This window comes from Nicotiana attenuata, unplaced genomic scaffold (genome assembly GCF_001879085.1).
Source record: "Nicotiana attenuata strain UT unplaced genomic scaffold, NIATTr2, whole genome shotgun sequence".
Lineage (NCBI taxonomy): Eukaryota > Viridiplantae > Streptophyta > Magnoliopsida > Solanales > Solanaceae > Nicotiana > Nicotiana attenuata.
Window position 1 is genome coordinate 66716 of NW_017670712.1, and position 17963 is coordinate 84678.

Sequence of the window (17963 nt, forward strand, 5' to 3'; positions counted from 1 at the left end):
AAACTAAAAAAGAAAACGTCAAATTTAACATAAAGTTCCACTAATATTGCAACCAAATGATGATCCAAATCCTTCTCAACCAAACCTCTTTCCCACCTTGTTTTCTCAAGATTTTACTCTTTCTTCTGCTTGCATTTGTCTATTTCTCTTCCCTTTCTGTATAAATTTATACATAGCCAACGCCTAGTGAAACACACCGTGCATGAAAAAGAAGAAGTCTAAAGAGAATACAAAAATAACACATAAAATAAACCCATAACACAATAGAAATAACTTATCTTTTTTCTTTCCAACATGAAACTAGCTCAGTTTTCTGCATTATTTTTTCTTCTTCTACTACTACCAAGTTTAAGTTATGCCATTGAAGCTACTAATCATGAGTTTTTTATGGATTGTGATAATAATGATAATTATCATGTGGGAAAATCAGACGTGGATTTATTAGAATTTCCACTGAATTTAGAGTATTTAGAAGCTGAATTTTTTTTGTGGGCAGCTTTTGGCCGTGGCTTGGATAGCTTCTCACCTGACCTTGCCGCCGGTGGGCCGCCACCAATTGGTGCCAAAATTGCCAAACTTAGCCCTCTTATTAAAGATGTTATTGCCCAGTTTGGTTTCCAAGAAGTTGGTCATTTGAGGTATTCTTCATCTCAATTTAAAACAATTTAAGGGGTCGTCCGGTATGCATTTCAGAAAATAATGCATGCATTAGCATTTGATATTACTAATCAGGGGCGGATTTAAGGGACGAAAGAGGATTCATCCGAATCTTCATCGCCGAAAAATTACACTGTATATATATAAGGCAAAATCTGTTTTCTTACCTCTATATATTATGTTTGAATCCCCTTAACATAGCTCAAAAGCATAGCTTAGTGGTCAACGGGGTTCAAAATCTTTGTAAGCTCATTGGTTCAATTCCCACTAGCTATAATCTTTTTCAACTTTTTTCTTTTTTGAACCTCTTAGCGGAAATCTTGTTCTGTTCCACCACTGTTACTAATCTCTTGTTTGGTGCACTTTTTCAACCTATATATTAGTAATGCAAGTATTGGTTATTATACACCCTATTTGCTAGTATTATTCTATGTATAAGTAATACATAGCAAACCATGATATTAACAATACCAAGGCTATTAATGCATGCATTAGCATGGTTAAAGATAAAATTGTCCTTAAAGTCCCTTAGAATTAAAGAATATGGAGGATATTTTTGTATACAACTAATTTTCTTAAAAATTGTGCAATGCATTTTATTATTAATACACCACATCAAACAGTGAATAAGAAATAATCTCTGCATAACTAATGATTGCATTACTAACCCATGCATTACTTATCCTTGTATTACTAATACACCTTATTCAGCATTATTCTTATACACCCTACCAAACAAGCCTTTAGTGAATATGATGTTAATTTGTACCTGCAATATGTTAGTATTAAATGAAATGACAAATTGATATGCAGGGCAATCAAGAAGACAGTAGCAGGATTTCCAAGACCATTGCTAAATCTTAGCGCAGAGTCATTTGGCACAATTATGAACGATGCATTTGGACATACTCTGGAACCACCTTTCAATCCATACGCTAATGACATTAACTTTCTTCTTGCATCCTATGTTGTTCCTTATGTTGGTCTCACTGGATATGTTGGAGCTAATCCTAAACTCCAGAGTCCTACGGCTAAAAAGGTACTCCTCCCGTTTTAATTTAGATGAGGTAGTTTGACTCGGCATAGAGTTCAAGAAAAAAATAAATTTTGAAACTCGCGGTCTTAAAAGCTTAAGGGGTAAAAGTTTTTTGGGGTCGGGACATTTGTGTGATTATAAAAACTTCTCATTAAAGGTAAAATGGGTGAGATGAAGAGTTTAAAGTTGAATTATTAGTAGAAATGTGTCGTTCTTTTTGGAACGGAATAATAAAGAAAATGTGCCATCTAAATTGAAACAAAATGAGTAATAACTAAATCTCACTTCAATTAATTTTCATAAAAAAATATAGGATCAGATTTCCTTTTTTTGTATTTGACTTGCTAGCGATTCCTTATGTGTCTCCAGTATTTCACGTCTAGTAGCTAAATTTATAAATTGGTAGCCTTCCGTTTCAGTGTTATTACGGATAATGTTCCTTTAAAATAACTTACATTCAGAGGCGGATCCAAAATTTTAAGTTTATGAGTTTCTAAAAAATATTCAATTAATATATAATAATAACTGGATTAACGGTTGAGTTCCAAACTTAATATTCTCATACATTTAATAGATTTTTCAATACAAATACAGAATTTAGACAAAAACTACTAGGTTCACGGGAACCCATAATTATTGTGCTGGATCGGCCCTTGCTTACATCATACCAAACACGTACTAGTATGATTTCAGACATCCGTCGCGAAAACAACACTGCCCACCTAAGCTTTTGCAGTTAGAGTACTGATCATAAATGTTTTTTTTTTTTTTTCTTTTCTTTTCTTTTCAAACTAATAAGGAATGACTTGTACACGTCATGTGAATATTTTCAGTTAGCAGTATGATTATTAGACAAAAGTTAATGGGTTCAAGGAAACCCGTAGTTATTGTGCTGGATCTATCCCTGCTTGCATTATACCAAACACACTAGTATGATTTCAGACATCCGTCACTAAAATTAACAACACTGCCCTTAAAGTTGTCGATGTTAGAGTAACAACAACAAACCCAATCGTTTCTCATAAGTGGGGTCTGTGAAGGGTAAGATGTACGCAGCCTTACGTCTATCTCTGGAAGGACAAAGAGGTTATTTTCGATAGACCCTAGGCTAGAGAACGACAAAGATGCCATATTTCGCGCAGATCATAAATGTTCTTTTTTTCTTTTCTTTTCGGACTAATAAGGAATAACTTATACACGTCATGTGAATATTTCCAGTTAGCAGCAGGATTATTAGGAGTGGAATCAGGGCAAGATGCAGTTCTAAGGACGTTACTATATCAGAGAGCAATAGAGAAGGTGGAACCCTACGGAATACCAGTGGCAGAATTCACGAGCCGGATATCGAAGCTGAGGAACAAGCTAGGACATCGAGGATTGAAAGATGAAGGGCTTATTGTAAAACCAAAGGAAGGTGCCGAAGGGAAGATAAAAGGGAATGTGTTGGCCGGCGACAAACACTCTCTTGCCTACGATCGGACGCCTGAGGAAATACTCCGGATAGTGTACGGAACTGGAAAAGAAAATAAACCGGGTGGTTTTTTTCCTAAGGGAGGTGACGGTCGGATTGCCAAATCCCATCTTGGAAAAATTAAGAAATCTGAAGGCTAAAAGCTTTGTTTAATTTCCAGTTCTGCATGCATGCAAAACTAGAAATTAAACAAAGCTTCTAAATTTTCCCTATCTATGTAGAGATAGATAGGAAAAAACTGAAGGAAAAAAGTAAAGAGGGAAGAAGGCTTTTGGAAAAAAAATGAGCTTCTAAAATACAATTAAGAACAAGCTCGTTATTTTGTGCTTTCTGTTATTTTGTCGATTTTATTTTGTTATATTGTTTTTTCATAATGTTGGTGCATTTGTTTTCTTTTCTGATTTCTTTCTCTCACTCTCTCCTCTTCTGTTGATATTTGACGATTTCTATTTGTTTTTTTCTCTTCGTCTTGGTTAACCTCGGTATTAATCCCTATAAGGATGAGAAGTTATTATTATCACTAATACCCGTGCGATGCGTGAATAATTTGACAGAATATTAATCTTATAAAATTATGATCTGCTATAATATATTATTTTAATAAACATTAGTTGTTATTTTATTATTTTAATGCAGTGTGCAGAAATAGAACAAAATTTATACAAAATTACACTTCCTAGTTTGAGTAATTCTAGTAGGAGACACACTTCCTAATATGAACCATTAATCCTAGGAGACGCACTTCCTAGTCCAAGTTTTTCTACCTCACTCGTATGAGATGCACTTCCTAGTTTGAGTCATTCCAGTAGGAGACGCACTTCCTAATCTATACCACCAGTCTTAGGAGACGCACTTCCTAGTCCAAGTCTTTCAACCTCACTCGTAGGAGACGCACTTCCTAGTTTGAGTCATTCTAGTAGGAGATCTAAACCAAGAATCCTAGGAGACGCACTTCCTAGTCCAAGTCTTTCAACCTCATTCATAGGAGACGCACTTCCTAATCTAACCATCAATCCTAGGAGATGCACTTCCTAGTCCAAGCCCTTTAACCTCACTCATGCACTTCCTAGTTTGAGTCATTTCATTAGGAGACACACTTCCTGATCTGAACCATTAATCCTAGGAGACGCACTTCCTAGTCCAAGCCCTTCAACCTCACTCGTAGGAGATGTACTTCCTTGTTTGAGTCATTTCCATAGGAGATGCACTTCCTAATCTGAGCCATTAATCCTAGGAGACGCATTTCCTAGTCCAAACCTTTCAACCTCATTCGTAGGAGACACATTTCCTAGTTTGAGCCATTCCAATAGGAGACACACTTCCTAATCTGAACCATTAATTCAAGGAGACACACTTCCTAGTCCAAGCCTTTCAACCTCATTGAGCCATTCTAATAGGAGACACACTTCCTAATCTGAACCATCAATCATAGGAGATGCACTTCCTAGTCCAAGTCCCTCAATCTCACATCGTAGGAGACGCACTTCCTAATCTGGACCTTTATTCCTAGGAAACGCACTTCCCAGTACAAGTCCTTCAACCTCACTCGTAGGAGACACACTTTCTAACTTGAATCATTCGAATAGGAGATGCACTTTCTAATCTATAACTTTATTCCTATGAGACACACTTCCTATTCCGAGTCCTTCAACCTCACTTGTAGGAGACGCACTTCCTAGCTTGAGTCAACCCTATCCATTCTGATAGGAGATGCACTTCCTAATGTGAATCATCAATACTAGGAGACGCAACTCCTAGTTCGAGTCCTTTAATCTCGTAGTCATTCCAATGTTACCCCTGGAAGATGCACCTTCTAGTCTATGTTTTCTACTCTTAAGAGAAGCACATTCGATTCGGAGTCTTCAGTACCATTTTTGCATCTTTCAAATAAAATAAGCTGATCTGCAGCTTTACCCAATAACTCACAAAATTTTCTCAGTGCGAACTGGGGCAGAAAATTTTGTTCGCTTTTTTCGTCTTTGATGGCTTTGAAGCCTCTGCCGTAGAGCACAAGTTGTGACGATCAAAGCTTGCAGTTTCAGTTATCATTAGAAGGAAGAAGTCTTTCGATCACAGGATAGTTGGAGTTAACTTTCACAATGTGTCAGCAACCCAGCTTCTCAAGATTCATCTTCTCAATTTCGGATCAGGAAAGCAAGCAACTGAGATATGTAGCTCTCTTTTCCAATCTAAGGTTAACACAAGCAAGCAGGTCAAGAATCAAGATTTGACTCCAGAAGGAACATATATAGAAATTATGTAACTCCTAGTTTATAGACATATGTAGCTCTCTTCTCTTTTCCTTTTGATGTAAGCAACAAGTAACAATAATAGTAACAACAGCAGTAGCAACAGTCTTAACTCAGTGTCCAGTAGTCCCAACTACCAAATATTTGTAGAACTAAACTGACCTGATTCCTCTAAACAAGGATATGCAGGCAACCTCGGGTGAATACCTAATTTTTGTATTATATTTTAACAACTCCTAAAGTCATTAGCGTTTAGTTATTTTATTTTTTTTCTCAATTTTTGTGTCTTTAATAGCATATTTCCTATCATTAAAATACCCAAAAAATAAATAAATAGTTCTTTCTTCATTTGTGCATGTTTGTGAATTCCTTAAATTAAAAGTACTAAAAATATTTTCTACCTTTTATTAGTATATTTTAGTTTGCATCTTTTAATTATATATACCAAAAAAAAATCTTTCTACTTGTACATTTTCTTTAAGACTAAATAAGACTATAATTTCATTAGAGGGAAAATGGATTGGGCTAGTGTATTTTAATTAAAATTGATCCCAAATTGGCCCAAAATTTGAGCCCAATTCGGCCATACATGGTCCAATAAATGGCATGCCAAGAACTTGTCCAAAATGGCGTAGTTTCATGATTAAACTACGTCGTTTTATTAAGTGAAACTAAGATTCAGTCTCAGCCTTTCATTCTCTCTTGATCAAATGGTCCTCATTTGATCCTCCAAGAGGTATAGAATGCCTCTAAAATCAGAAAAATGGGCCATTTCTCCCATAACTCTAAACCCTAGAGCCTCTTCTTCTTTCTCCATTCCCCACTCTTTCGCTGCCTCCCCTCTCCACGGAGGCGCCGCTGCCAGCCTCCAAACACCCAAAAATAGCACCATCTCTTCCTCTCCTCCACCCCTCTCCATATCTCCAACTCAAGGCCTTGATGTAATGATCCGGCCGGTCGTTTTTGGAATTTATGTCCCGATCCCCTATTAACTGCTTTCCCCAAGTTTATTTCTGCTATTCTGAATTGCCAGGATGTTCGGTTTTGAGTTTCGGAGAGTTTTGGGACACTTAGTCCCGAAATGAGAGCTTAAGTGTTGGAAAGTTGACTGTAGTCGGAATAGTGTGAAGACGGCCTCGGAATGGAAATCTGATGGTTCCGTTAGCTCCGTTAGGTGTTTCCAGGTTTAGGGGCATGGTCGGATTGTGTTTTGGAGGTTCGTAGCTAATTTAGGCTTGAAATGCCAAAGGTTGAATTTTGGAAGATTTCCGGTTCGATAGTGAAATTTTGATCCGAGGGTCGGAATGGAATTTCGAGACTTTCAGTAGTTCCTTCATGTCATTTGGGATGTGTGTGCAAAATTTCAGGTTATTCGGAGATGGTTTGGTTAGGTTTTTGATCGAAACCGTACTTTTGGGAAATTTGGAGTACTTAGGCTTAAATCCTTGATTAATTCGAGGTTCCGATGTTGTTTTAGGTGTTTTAAGGATTGGTACAAGTTTGAATAAGGTATTAGGTGATGTTGGTGCTTTTGGTTGAGGTCCTGGGGGCCTCGGGGTGATTTCGGATGGTTGACGGGAAGGTTGAGGAAGTGTTGTAGCTGCTGTAGCATTGCAGCTTCTCGTATTTTCGCATCTGCGGTTTGGGGACCGCAGATGCGGCGCCGCAGAAGCGGCTAAAGTTCCACAGAAGCGGCTTTGGGTCAAGTCTTCAGGAACCGCAGATGCAGTTAAGAGCTCGCAGAAGCGGAACCGCTCCTGCGGTTAGGGGTCCGCAGATGCGGAAGCTGGCATTTTAATGAGAGTCGCAGATGCGACGTGGTTTCTGCAGAAGCGGGACCGCAGATGCGGAAACAGCTGGGCAGAAATATGAGATTTCGAGGGTTTTATTTCAAAAGTTGAAAAATCGATTTGGAGCTCGGGAGAGGGCGATTTTGAGAGGAATTGAAGAGGAGATCATTGGGTAACGATTCTCTAACCCTTTCTAGTTATATTCCATCAATCTATTGTTAATTTCACCATTTAAATTCGGATTGGGGATGAAAATTGGGGAAAAGTTGGAAGAAAGTTCCTAGACCTAAAATTTGACTTTTGATTGGGAGTTTGACCTTGGATTTGGATAATATTTGTATGCCTGAACTCGTGAGAGTATGAGGATTCTGGAAATATAAATTTTACCCGATTCCGAGATGCGGGCCCGAGGGGCATTTTGGTCATTTTACCTAATTTCACGTCTTAGCTTAGAATTTAACTATAGAATCAGTTATTTGAAGTGTTATTTACATTATGAAATTGAATTGAATAGATTTGGGCCATTTGGAGTCGGATACTCGTGGCAAAGGCGTGGTTTCGGGTTGACTTTCACTTGTTCGAGGTAAGTGGCTTTTCTAACCTTGTGTGGGGGACCTTTCCCTTTAGGATTGATATCGTGGTAATTGAAATGCCTCGTACGTGAGGTGACGAGCGTGTGCTTGATCTAATTGTTGAAAATCCGGTTTTCTTTAAGTATTTCAGTTGAGTTCCTTCTCCTGTTTCATTATACTTTCGTATTTAGCCCGTTGTTAGTTTAGAAAAGCATGTTTAGTTGACTTAATTGCCTATTTGCTTAAATTGCCTCAATTGCATTACGTGAAGCATGTTAGGCTAGACTTATCTGTTTACTTAGTACGAAATTTAGCATTTATTAAATTCTTGTTATTGCTGTGTAATTTACTTTGGGACTACGGAACGGTATTCCGGGAGATCCCCCAGCACTTTTACTTTGGGACTACGGGACGGTATCCTGGGAGCTCCCCTGTATGTTTACTTTGGGACTACGGAATTGTACTCCGGGAGATCCCCTCTGCACATTTATGCGTTGGACTACGGGACTGCACCCGGGAGATCCACTGGATATGATATTTCTATTTAGGGACTACAGGACGGTATCCTGGGAGATCCCCGGTTGTTATCTTGGAGCTGAGTTATGTTCTTTTACTGTGCTTTACTAGCCCTGTGATAGTTGTTGCTGTCTTTATATCTTGTGTTATTTATTTACACTGTTATTTTACACTGTCAAACCTTATATCTTATTTCACCTCAGTAGGGCCCTGACCTTCCTCGTCACTACACAACCGAGGTTAGGCTTGACACTTACTGAGTACCACTGTGGTATACTCATGCCCTTCCTGCGCATGTTTTTCATGTGCAGATCCAGGTACCTCTACTCAGGCTTACCATTCTTGAGGCGAGGCGATTCTACGGGAATTCGAGGTATATCTGCCGCGTCCACAGACCGAGGAGTCTCTTATATTCCTGCTTTTAGTACTTAGCCCTTCTGTACTTTCTGTTATTGTTAGACATTCTGGAGATTAGAGCTATGTAGTGTTATCACAGCTTGTGGATCCGTAAGTTTTCGGGTTTTGGGATAGTGTATCAGATTCTGAGAAGATGTGTGTATATGCCGAGTGGCAATTAAATATTGTTTCCTTCAGTTATTTTTTTGGCTTTTGACTATTTATTTCGCATGTTTAGTTCATTTTCCGCATTGTTAGGCTAACCTAGTCGTGGAGACTAGGTGCCGTCACGATAGTTCACGGAGGGCGAACTGGGGTCGTGACAAGTTGGTATCAGAGCTCTAGGTTCATAGGAGTCATGGATCACAAGCCGGTTTATTAGAGTCTCGCTGATCGGTACGGAGACGTCTGTACTTATCTAATAAGAGGCTATGTAACTGTTAGGAAAAATTTCACTTTATTTGAGTTCCTTGTCGTGTGAGATTTTTGATATCCCAATTCTAAACTTCTGTCTTTTCTATTCTCTCACAGATGGTGAGGACACGTGCTACTCGAGATGACCAGGCACCCGCGCCCCCTACTGGAGCCGTCAGAGGTCAGGGCCGGGGTAGAGGCCGTGGACGCGCTCGAGGTGCAGCCAGAGCACCCACGCGAGCTGCCGCCGAGGTACCACCAGCAGTACCAGCTGGAGTCCAGACGCCTGATACGTCTGCCACTACTACTCCAGCACTCCAGGAGACTTTGGCATAGTTTATGAGCATGTACACCACTTTGGCTCAGGCAGGGTTGCTTCCCCTTGCTGCAGCCACATCCTAGGCCGGGGGAGGAGTACAGACTCCCGCCGCCTGCACTCCTGAGCAGCGAGTGCATGTTGAGCAGGTCCTAGAGGTTATTCCTGCACCGCCAGCAGTACCAGTTCTGCCCGAGGACAGGGCAGCAGCTTCAGAGGATGAGCAGTAGAGACTTGAGAGGTTCAAGAAATATGATCCTCCTGTATTCAGTGGGTTAGCATCAGAGGATGCCTTGGGATTTCTAGAGGAGTGCCACCGTATTCTCCGCACTATGGGCATATCAGGATCGAGCGGGGTTTCCTTCACTACCTTCTAGCTTCGAGGAGCCGCCTATCAGTGGTGGCGTGCTTATGAGTTAGACAGCCCGGATGAGGCAGCTTCCCTGACTTGGGCTCAGTTTTCAGATATGTTCACGAGGGAGTATGTCCCCCAGAGTCTTAGGGACGCCTGGCGCGTGGAGTTTGAGCATTTGCGCCAGGGCAGTATGACTGTCTCGGAGTATGCTGTCCGTTACATTGACTTGGCTAGACATGCACCAGCTTTGGTTTCTATGGTTCGCGAGAAGGTTCGCCGTTCATTGAGGGGCTTATTCCCAACATCAGATCTAGCATGGCTCGTCATTTAGAGATGGATATATCTTATGAGCAGGTGGTGAGCATTTCTAGGAGGATTGAGGGTATGCATGCTAGGGATAGAGAGGAGAGGGAGGCCAAGAGGTCTCGAGAGTCGGGCCACTATTCTGGTGCCCGTGCCCCAACTGCAGGTCGTCATGGTAGGGGTCATATGGGTCGCCCCGTTCATTCAGCTCTTCTAGCAGCCAGCGGTATTCCAGCTCCACCTAGGCCTCAGGAGCCTTATTATGCACCACTAGTCTCTGGTGCGCCTCCTGCACGGGGTGGTACCAGTGGTCAGTCCAGCAGGCCTGGCCCGAGCCAGTCATATCTGCCACATCCCCCCAGAGCTTGTTTTGAGTGTGGTGACACACGCCATATGGTGAGGGATTGCCCCAGACTCTGGAGGGGTGCACCTCCGCAGACTCCTCAGCCACAGCAGACCCCGCAGAGCTCTTAGGCTATGGTCGCAACGCCAGTTGCTACTCCACCGGCCCAGCTAGCCAGGGGTGGAGGTCGGGGAGGTAGAGGTCGCCCTCAAGGGGGAGGCCAGGACAGATATTATGCCCTTCCAGCCCGTACTGAGGCTGTCGCCTCCAATTCTGTCATTACAGGTACTATCTTGGTCTGTCACAGAGATGCATCGGTTCTATTCGATCCAGGCTCCACTTATTCTTATGTGTCTTCTTATTTTGCCCCACATTTGGGTGTACCTTGGGATTCTTTGAGTTCCACAGTTTATGTTTCTACTCCTGTGGGAGATTCTCTTGTGGAGGATCGTGTTTACTAGTCATGTTTGGTTATTCTTGGTGGGTTTGAGACCAGAGCCGACTTATTGTTGCTCAACATGGTTGATTTTGATATTATCTTGGGCATGGACTGGTTGTCGCCCCATTATACTATTCTTGATTGTCACGCCAAAACCGTGACACTGGCCATGCCAGGTATACCGCGTGTTGAGTGGAGGGGTGCTTTAAGTCACACTCCCAATAGAGTTATTTCTTTCCTTAAGGCTCAGTGTATGGTTGAGAAAGGTTCTGATGCGTACTTAGCTTATGTGAGAGATGCCAGTATGGATACTCCTTTTGTTGATTCAGTCCCAGTAGTACGGGATTTCCCTGATGTGTTCCTAGCTAATCTTCCGGGCATGCCACCCGATAGAGACATTGATTTTGGCATTGATCTGTTGGCGGGCACTCAGCCCATTTCTATTCCTCCGTATCGTATGGCTCCTCCCGAGTTGAAGGAGTTGAAGGAGCAATTGCAGGAATTACTTGATAAAGGTTTTATTCATCCCAGTGTATCGCCTTGGGGTGCTCCTGTGTTATTTGTAAAGAAGAAGGATGGTTCTATGCGCATGTGTATTGATTACCGCCAGTTGACTAAGGTGAAAGTGAAGAACCGCTATCCTTTGCCTCGTATTGATGACCTGTTCAACCAGTTGCAGGGTCCTTGTGTGTTTTCTAAGATTGACTTGCATTCAGGCTATCATCAGTTGAAGATTCGGGAGCCAGATATCCCAAAGACTGCCTTCAGGACTCGGTATGGTCATTATGAGTTCCTTGTTATGTCTTTTGGGCTGACTAATGCCCCAGCAGCCTTCATGCATCTGATGCACAGTGTTTTCCGGCCATATCTTGATTCGTTCGTGATCGTTTTTATTGATGACATTCAGGTGTATTCCCGGAGTCGGGGGGAGCATGAGCAGCACCTGAGGACAGTGCTCCAGACCTTGAGAGAGAAGAAGCTGTATGCTAAGTTCTCAAAATGTGAGTTTTGGTTGGATTCTGTGGCATTCTTGGGTCGTGTGGTCTCGAGAGAGGGTATTCAGGTGGATCCGAAGAAAGTGGAGGCCGTGCAGAGTTGGCCCAAACCATCCTCAGCTACAGAGATCCGTAGTTTTCTTGGCTTGGCGGGTTATTACCGTTGATTTGTTCAGGGGTTCTCATCTATTGCAGCACCTATGACCGACTAACCCAGAAGGGTGCTCCGTTCCAGTGGACGGAAGAGTGCGAGGAGAGCTTTTAGAAGCTCAAGACAGCCCTGACTACATCCCCAGTTTTGATATTGCCTACCGGTCCTGGGTCTTATGCTGTCTATTGTGATGCCTCGAGAGTCGGTCTTGGAGCGGTATTGATGCAGGACGGTAGGGTGATTGCCTACGCATCCAGACAGTTGAAGATACATGAGAAGAATTATCCTGTCCATCATCTTGAGTTAGCCGCCATTGTTCATGCCTTGAAGATCTGGCGTCATTACTTGTATGGTGTGCCCTGTGAGATATATACCGATCAACGGAGTTTGCAGCATCTGTTCAAGCAGAAGGATCTTAATTTGCGTCAGAGGAGATGGCTAGAGCTGCTGAAGGATTATGACATCACTATCTTGTATCACCCGGGCAAGGCCAATGTGGTGGCCGATGCTTTGAGCCGCCGGGCAGAGAGTTTGGGGTGTTTGGCTTATTTACCAGCAGCAGAGAGGCCTATGGCGATGGATGTTCAGGCCCTAGCCAGCCAGTTTGTGAGATTGGATTTTTCGAGCCCAGTCGGGTTCTACCTTGTGTGGTCTCTCGGTCTTCCTTGTTTGATCGTATCTGGGAGCGTCAGTTTGATGACCCTCATTTGCTTGTCCTCAAGGACAAAGTGTTGCATGGCGATGCTCGAGATGTGACCATTGGTGATGACGGAGTATTGAGGATACAGGGTCGAGTTTGTGTACCCAATGTCGATGGGCTTCGGGAGTTGATTCTAGAGGAGGTCCACAGTTCGCGGTATTCCATTCATCCGGGTGCCACGAAGATGTATCAGGATTTGAGGCAGCACTACTGGTGGAGGCGGATGAAGAAGGATATAGTTGGGTTTGTAGCTCGGTGACTTAATTGTCAGCAGGTGAAGTATGAGCACCAGAGACCGGGTGGATTACTTCAGCAGATAGAGATTCTAGAGTGGAAGTGGGAGCAGATAACCATGGACTTCGTATCTGGGCTCCCACAAACTTTGAGGAAGTTCGATGCCATTTGGGTTATTGTGGATCGGCTGACCAAGTCCGCGCATTTCATCCCTGTGTGTACTACCTATTCCTCGGAGCGGTTGGCGGAGATTTATATCCGAGAGATTGTCCGTCTGCATGGTATTCCAGTTTCCATCATTTCCGACAGAGGTGTTCAGTTCACATCGCGGTTCTGGAGAGCCGTACAGCAGGAGTTGGGTACTCGGGTGGAGTTGAGCACAGCATTTCACCCTCAGACGGACGGACAGTCCGAGCGCACTATTCAGATTCTTGAGGATATGCTCCGTGCGTGTGTGATTGAGTTTGGAGGTTCTTGGGATCAGTTCTTGCCATTGGCGGAGTTTGCCTACAACAACAGCTATCAGTCCAGCATTCAGATGGCACCGTACGAGGCCTTATATGGTAGGCGATGTAGATCTCCGGTGGGTTGGTTCGAGCCAGGTGAGGCTAGATTATTGGGCACAGACTTGGTTCAGGATGCTTTGGAGAGAGTCAAGGTGATTCAGGATAGACTCCGTACAGCCCAGTCCAGACAGAAGAGTTACGCGGACCGGAAGGTTCGTGATGTTTCCTATATGGTTGGACTGCTTTGGGTTTCGCCCATGAAGGGCGTTATGAGATTTGGGAAGAAGGGGAAGTTGAGTCCGATGTTTATTGGCCCTTTTGAGATATTGAGGCGTATTGGGGAGGTTGCTTACGAGCTTTCCTTACCTCCCAGCTTGGCAGGAGTTCATCCGGTTTTTCATGTTTCAATGCTCCGGAGGTATCACGGTGATCCGTCGTACGTGTTGGATTTCAGCTCAGTCCAGTTGGAGAAGGATCTATCTTATGTTGAGGAGCTAGTGGCAATATTGGACAGGCAGGTCAGGAAGCTGAGGTCAAAGAACATTGCATCCGTGAAGGTTCAGTGGCGGGGTCAACCGATTGAGGAGGCGACCTGGGAGACCGAGCAGGATATGCGCAGCCAGTACCCTCATCTTTTCACTACTTCAGGTATGTCTTTGTGCTCGTTCGAGGACGAACGAATGTTTAAGTGTGGGAAGATGTAACGACCCGGCAGGTTATTTTTGGAATTTACGCCCCGATCCCCTATTAACTGCTTTCCCCAAGTTTATTTCTGCTATTTTGAATTGCCGGGATGTTCGGTTTTGAGTTTCGGAGAGTTTTGGGACACTTAGTCCCTAAATGAGAGCTTAAGTGTTGGAAAGTTGACCGTAGTCGGAACAGTGTGAAGACGACCTCGGAATGGAAATCCGATGGTTCCGTTAGCTCCGTTAGGTGATTTTGGGTTTAGGGGCGTGGTCGGATTGTGTTGTGGAGGTCCGTAGCTAATTTCGACTTGAAATGCCGAAGGTTGAATTTTGGAAGATTTCCGGTTCGATAGTGAAATTTTGATCCGAGGGTCGGAATGGAATTCCGATACTTGCAGTAGTTCCTTCATGTCATTTGGGATGTGTGTGCAAAATTTCAGGTTATTCGGAGATGGTTTGGTTAGGTTTTTGATCGAAAGCGTATTTTTGGGAAATTTAGAGTTCTTAGGCTTAAATCCTCTATTAATTCGAGGTTCTGATGTTGTTTTAGGTGTTTTAAGGATTGGAACAAGTTTGAATAAGGTATTAGGTGATGTTGGTGCTTTTGGTTGAGGTCCCGGGGGCCTCGGGGTGATTTCGGATGGTTGACGGGAAGGTTGAGAAACTGTTGCAGCTGCTGTAGCATTGCTGCTTTTGGTATTTTCGCATCTGCGGTTTGGGGACCGCAGATGCGGCGCCGCAGAAGCGGCTTTGGGTCAAGTCTTCAGGAACCGCAGATGCGGTTAAGAGCTCGTAGAAGCGGAACCGCTCCTGCGGTTAGGGGTCCGCAGATGCGGAAGCTGGCATTTTAATGAGAGTCGCAGATGCGACGTGGTTTCCGCAGAAGCGGGACCGCAGATGCGGAAACAGCTGGGAAGAAATATGAGATTTGGAGGGTTTTGTTTCAAAAGTTGAAAAATCGAATTGGAGCTCGGGAGAGGGCGATTTTGAGAGGGAATTGAAGAGGAGATCATTGGTAACGATTCTTTAACCCTTTCTAGTTATATTCCATCAATCTATAGTTAATTTCACCATTTAAATTCGGATTGGGGATGAATATTGGGGAAAAGTTGGAAGAAAGTTCCTAGACCTAAAATTTGACTTTTGATTGGGAATTTGACCTTGGATTTGGATAATTTTGGTATGCCTGAACTCGTGAGAATATGGGGATTCTGGAAATATAAATTTTACCCGATTCCAAGACGCGGGCCTGAGGGGCATTTTGGTCATTTTACCTAATTTCGCGTCTTAGCTTAGAATTTCATTATAGAATCAGTTATTTGAAGTGTTATTTACATTATGAAATTGAATTGAATAGATTTGGGCCATTTGGAGTCGGATACTCGTGGCAAAGGCGTGGTTTCGGGTTGACTTGCACTTGTTCAAGGTAAGTGGCTTGTCTAACCTTGTGTGTGGGACCTTTCCCCTTAGGATTGATATCGTGGTAATTGAAATGCCTCGTACGTGAGGTGACGAGCGCGTACTTGAGCTAATTGTTGAAAATCCGGTTTTCTTTAAGTATTTCAATTGAGTTCCTTCTCCTGTTTCATTATACTTGCGTATTTAGCCCGTTGTTAGTTTAAAAAAGCATGTTTAGTTGACTTAATTGCCTATTTGCTTAAATTGCCTTAATTGCATTACGTGAAGCATGTTAGGCTAGACTTATCTGTTTACTTAGTACGAAATTTAGCATTTATTGAATTCTTGTTGTTGCTGTGTATTTACTTTGGGACTACGGAACGATATTCCAGGAGATCCCCCTGCACTTTTACTTTGGGACTACGGGACGGTATCCCGGGAGCTCCCCTGTATGTTTACTTTGGGACTACAAAATTGTACTCCGGGAGATCCCCTCTGCATATTTATGCGTTGGATTACGGGACTGCACCCGGGAGATCCACTGGATATGATATTTCTATTTGGGGACTACAGGACGGTATCCTGGGAGATCCCGGTTATTATCTTGGAGCTGAGTTATGTTCTTTTACTGTGCTTTACTTGCCCCTGTGATAGTTGTTGTTGTCCTTTATATCTTGTGTTATTTATTTACACTGTTATTTTACACTGTCAAACCTTATATCTTATTTCACCTCAGTAGGGCCCTGACCTTCCTCGTCACTACCCAACCGAGGTTAGGCTGAGTACCGCTGTGGTGTACTCATTCCCTTCCTGTGCATGTTTTTCATGTGCAGATCTAGGTACCTCTACTCAGGCTTACCATTCTTGAGGCGAGGCGATTCTACGGGACTTCGAGGTATATCTGTCGCGTCCGCAGACCGAGGAGTCTCTTATATTCCTGCTTTTAGTACTTAGCCCTTCTGTACTTTCTGTTATTGTTTGACATTTTGGAGATTAGAGCTATGTAGTGTTATCACAGCTTGTGGATCCGTGAGTTTCCGGGTTTTGGGATAGTGTATCAGATTCTGAGAAGATGCGTGTATATGCCGAACGACATTTATATATTGTTTCCTTCAGTTATTTTTTTGGCTTTTGACTATTTATTCCGCAAGTTTAGTTCATTTTCCACATTGTTAGGCTTACCTAGTCGTAGAGACTAGGTGCCGTCATGATATTTCACGGAGGGCGAACTGGGGTCGTGACACTCAAAATCCCAACCAAACTCCATGAATATCCAAAAACCGAAACCCTAGCCACCCCTTTCTCTTCAAATTCGTCAAGTTTGAGACTTCACCACCATTTAATACCTACATGAATGTTTAGTTCTTTCCTTGACCTATCACATTGTATTATTTTGAACCCTAATTCCGGCGACCACCACTGCCCGCCGCCTCTACCGCCACTGCTTCTCCGTCTTATTTTTTTTCGACCCAAAGGCACATACTTTCTTTTGGCAAGATGCCGAAATCTATTGGTTTAGCGTCTTCCAAAAAGAAACATGCGTCTCGGGGTCGGACAGCCACCACTTGGCATCCTCGGCATCGTCTTGTTGCTCGATTCATCGTCAAATGTCCCGGAGTTTGGTATAAGCTCGCACCCTAATCTTTTCCCCTTTTTTTCTTCATAATTTTTATTTTTCCCCATTTAATTTTAGGTTTTAGTTTAATTTTCTGTTTTTAATTAACTGTTAATCCGTGATCATTAGTTTGTATTTACTTTCATTAACATTCTTCAATGTTGGTCGTTGCTTAAGTACTTTCGAATCAGGTACTTAGTCGTTTATTTAAGTTGATATTAATCGTTGTTTGATAGTTTAGCAATGCTCATTCAATTTTTGTTTTTTGCAATGTGGTCCTAATTTCAATCGTCCGCTATTAGTTCTCATAAATCGATTAGCTTTATACTAGTTTGTTTGAATACTTAGTTCGGTCGTATTTGAAGTCTTGTTTCTTGCTTTACCAATTCATAATTAGTTTGAGTTTGAGGGTGTTTAGCTTGAATTTCATTCATGTTGATAAAAGCTAAAGGTGACAAAATGGTTAAAAGAAAACACTAATCCACCCATATTATCCATCAAAAAATGGGTTGGATAATGAAGCATTTAAAAACGTGTCGAATTTGGATAAAGGACCATATTATCCACTTAGTAAATGGTTAACCAGTTGGATAACCAATGGATAACTAATGTGTTTAACTTTTACATTTGTAAAGCCTCAAATTGGGGTTTCTCAAGTTTGGAAGACTAGGAATGCTCTCATAAGTGATCATATTTAAGAAGCCATGGATAACATGGATATCCATATTGTCCGCCGGATAAACCCATTTTATCCGTCATACGGGTCGGGTCGGATAATTTATCCATTTTATAAATTACCCATTTTGACACGCTCATATCCG

At 42.5% G+C, this 17963-nt stretch overlaps 1 protein-coding gene across 1 annotated transcript; it reads left to right on the forward strand.

The window, feature by feature from the left end:
- The first annotated feature begins 189 nt into the window (after nt 1–189).
- Nucleotides 190–3556, forward strand: LOC109242555 (desiccation-related protein PCC13-62-like). Its single transcript, XM_019409401.1, has 3 exons — nt 190–638; nt 1471–1696; nt 2912–3556. The coding sequence occupies exons 1-3, from the start codon at nt 295–297 to the stop codon at nt 3302–3304; spliced, it is 963 nt and encodes a 320-aa protein (XP_019264946.1). The 5' UTR covers nt 190–294; the 3' UTR covers nt 3305–3556.
- The last annotated feature ends 14407 nt before the right edge of the window (nt 3557–17963 follow it).

Coding starts and splice junctions, on each gene's coding strand:
- LOC109242555 (XM_019409401.1), top strand. CDS start 295: ATGAAACTAGCTCAGTTTTCTGCATTATTTTTTCTTCTTCTACTACTA. Junction 639..1,470: donor CAAGAAGTTGGTCATTTGAG/GTATTCTTCATC, acceptor ATTGATATGCAG/GGCAATCAAGAAGACAGTAG. Junction 1,697..2,911: donor AGAGTCCTACGGCTAAAAAG/GTACTCCTCCCG, acceptor GAATATTTCCAG/TTAGCAGCAGGATTATTAGG.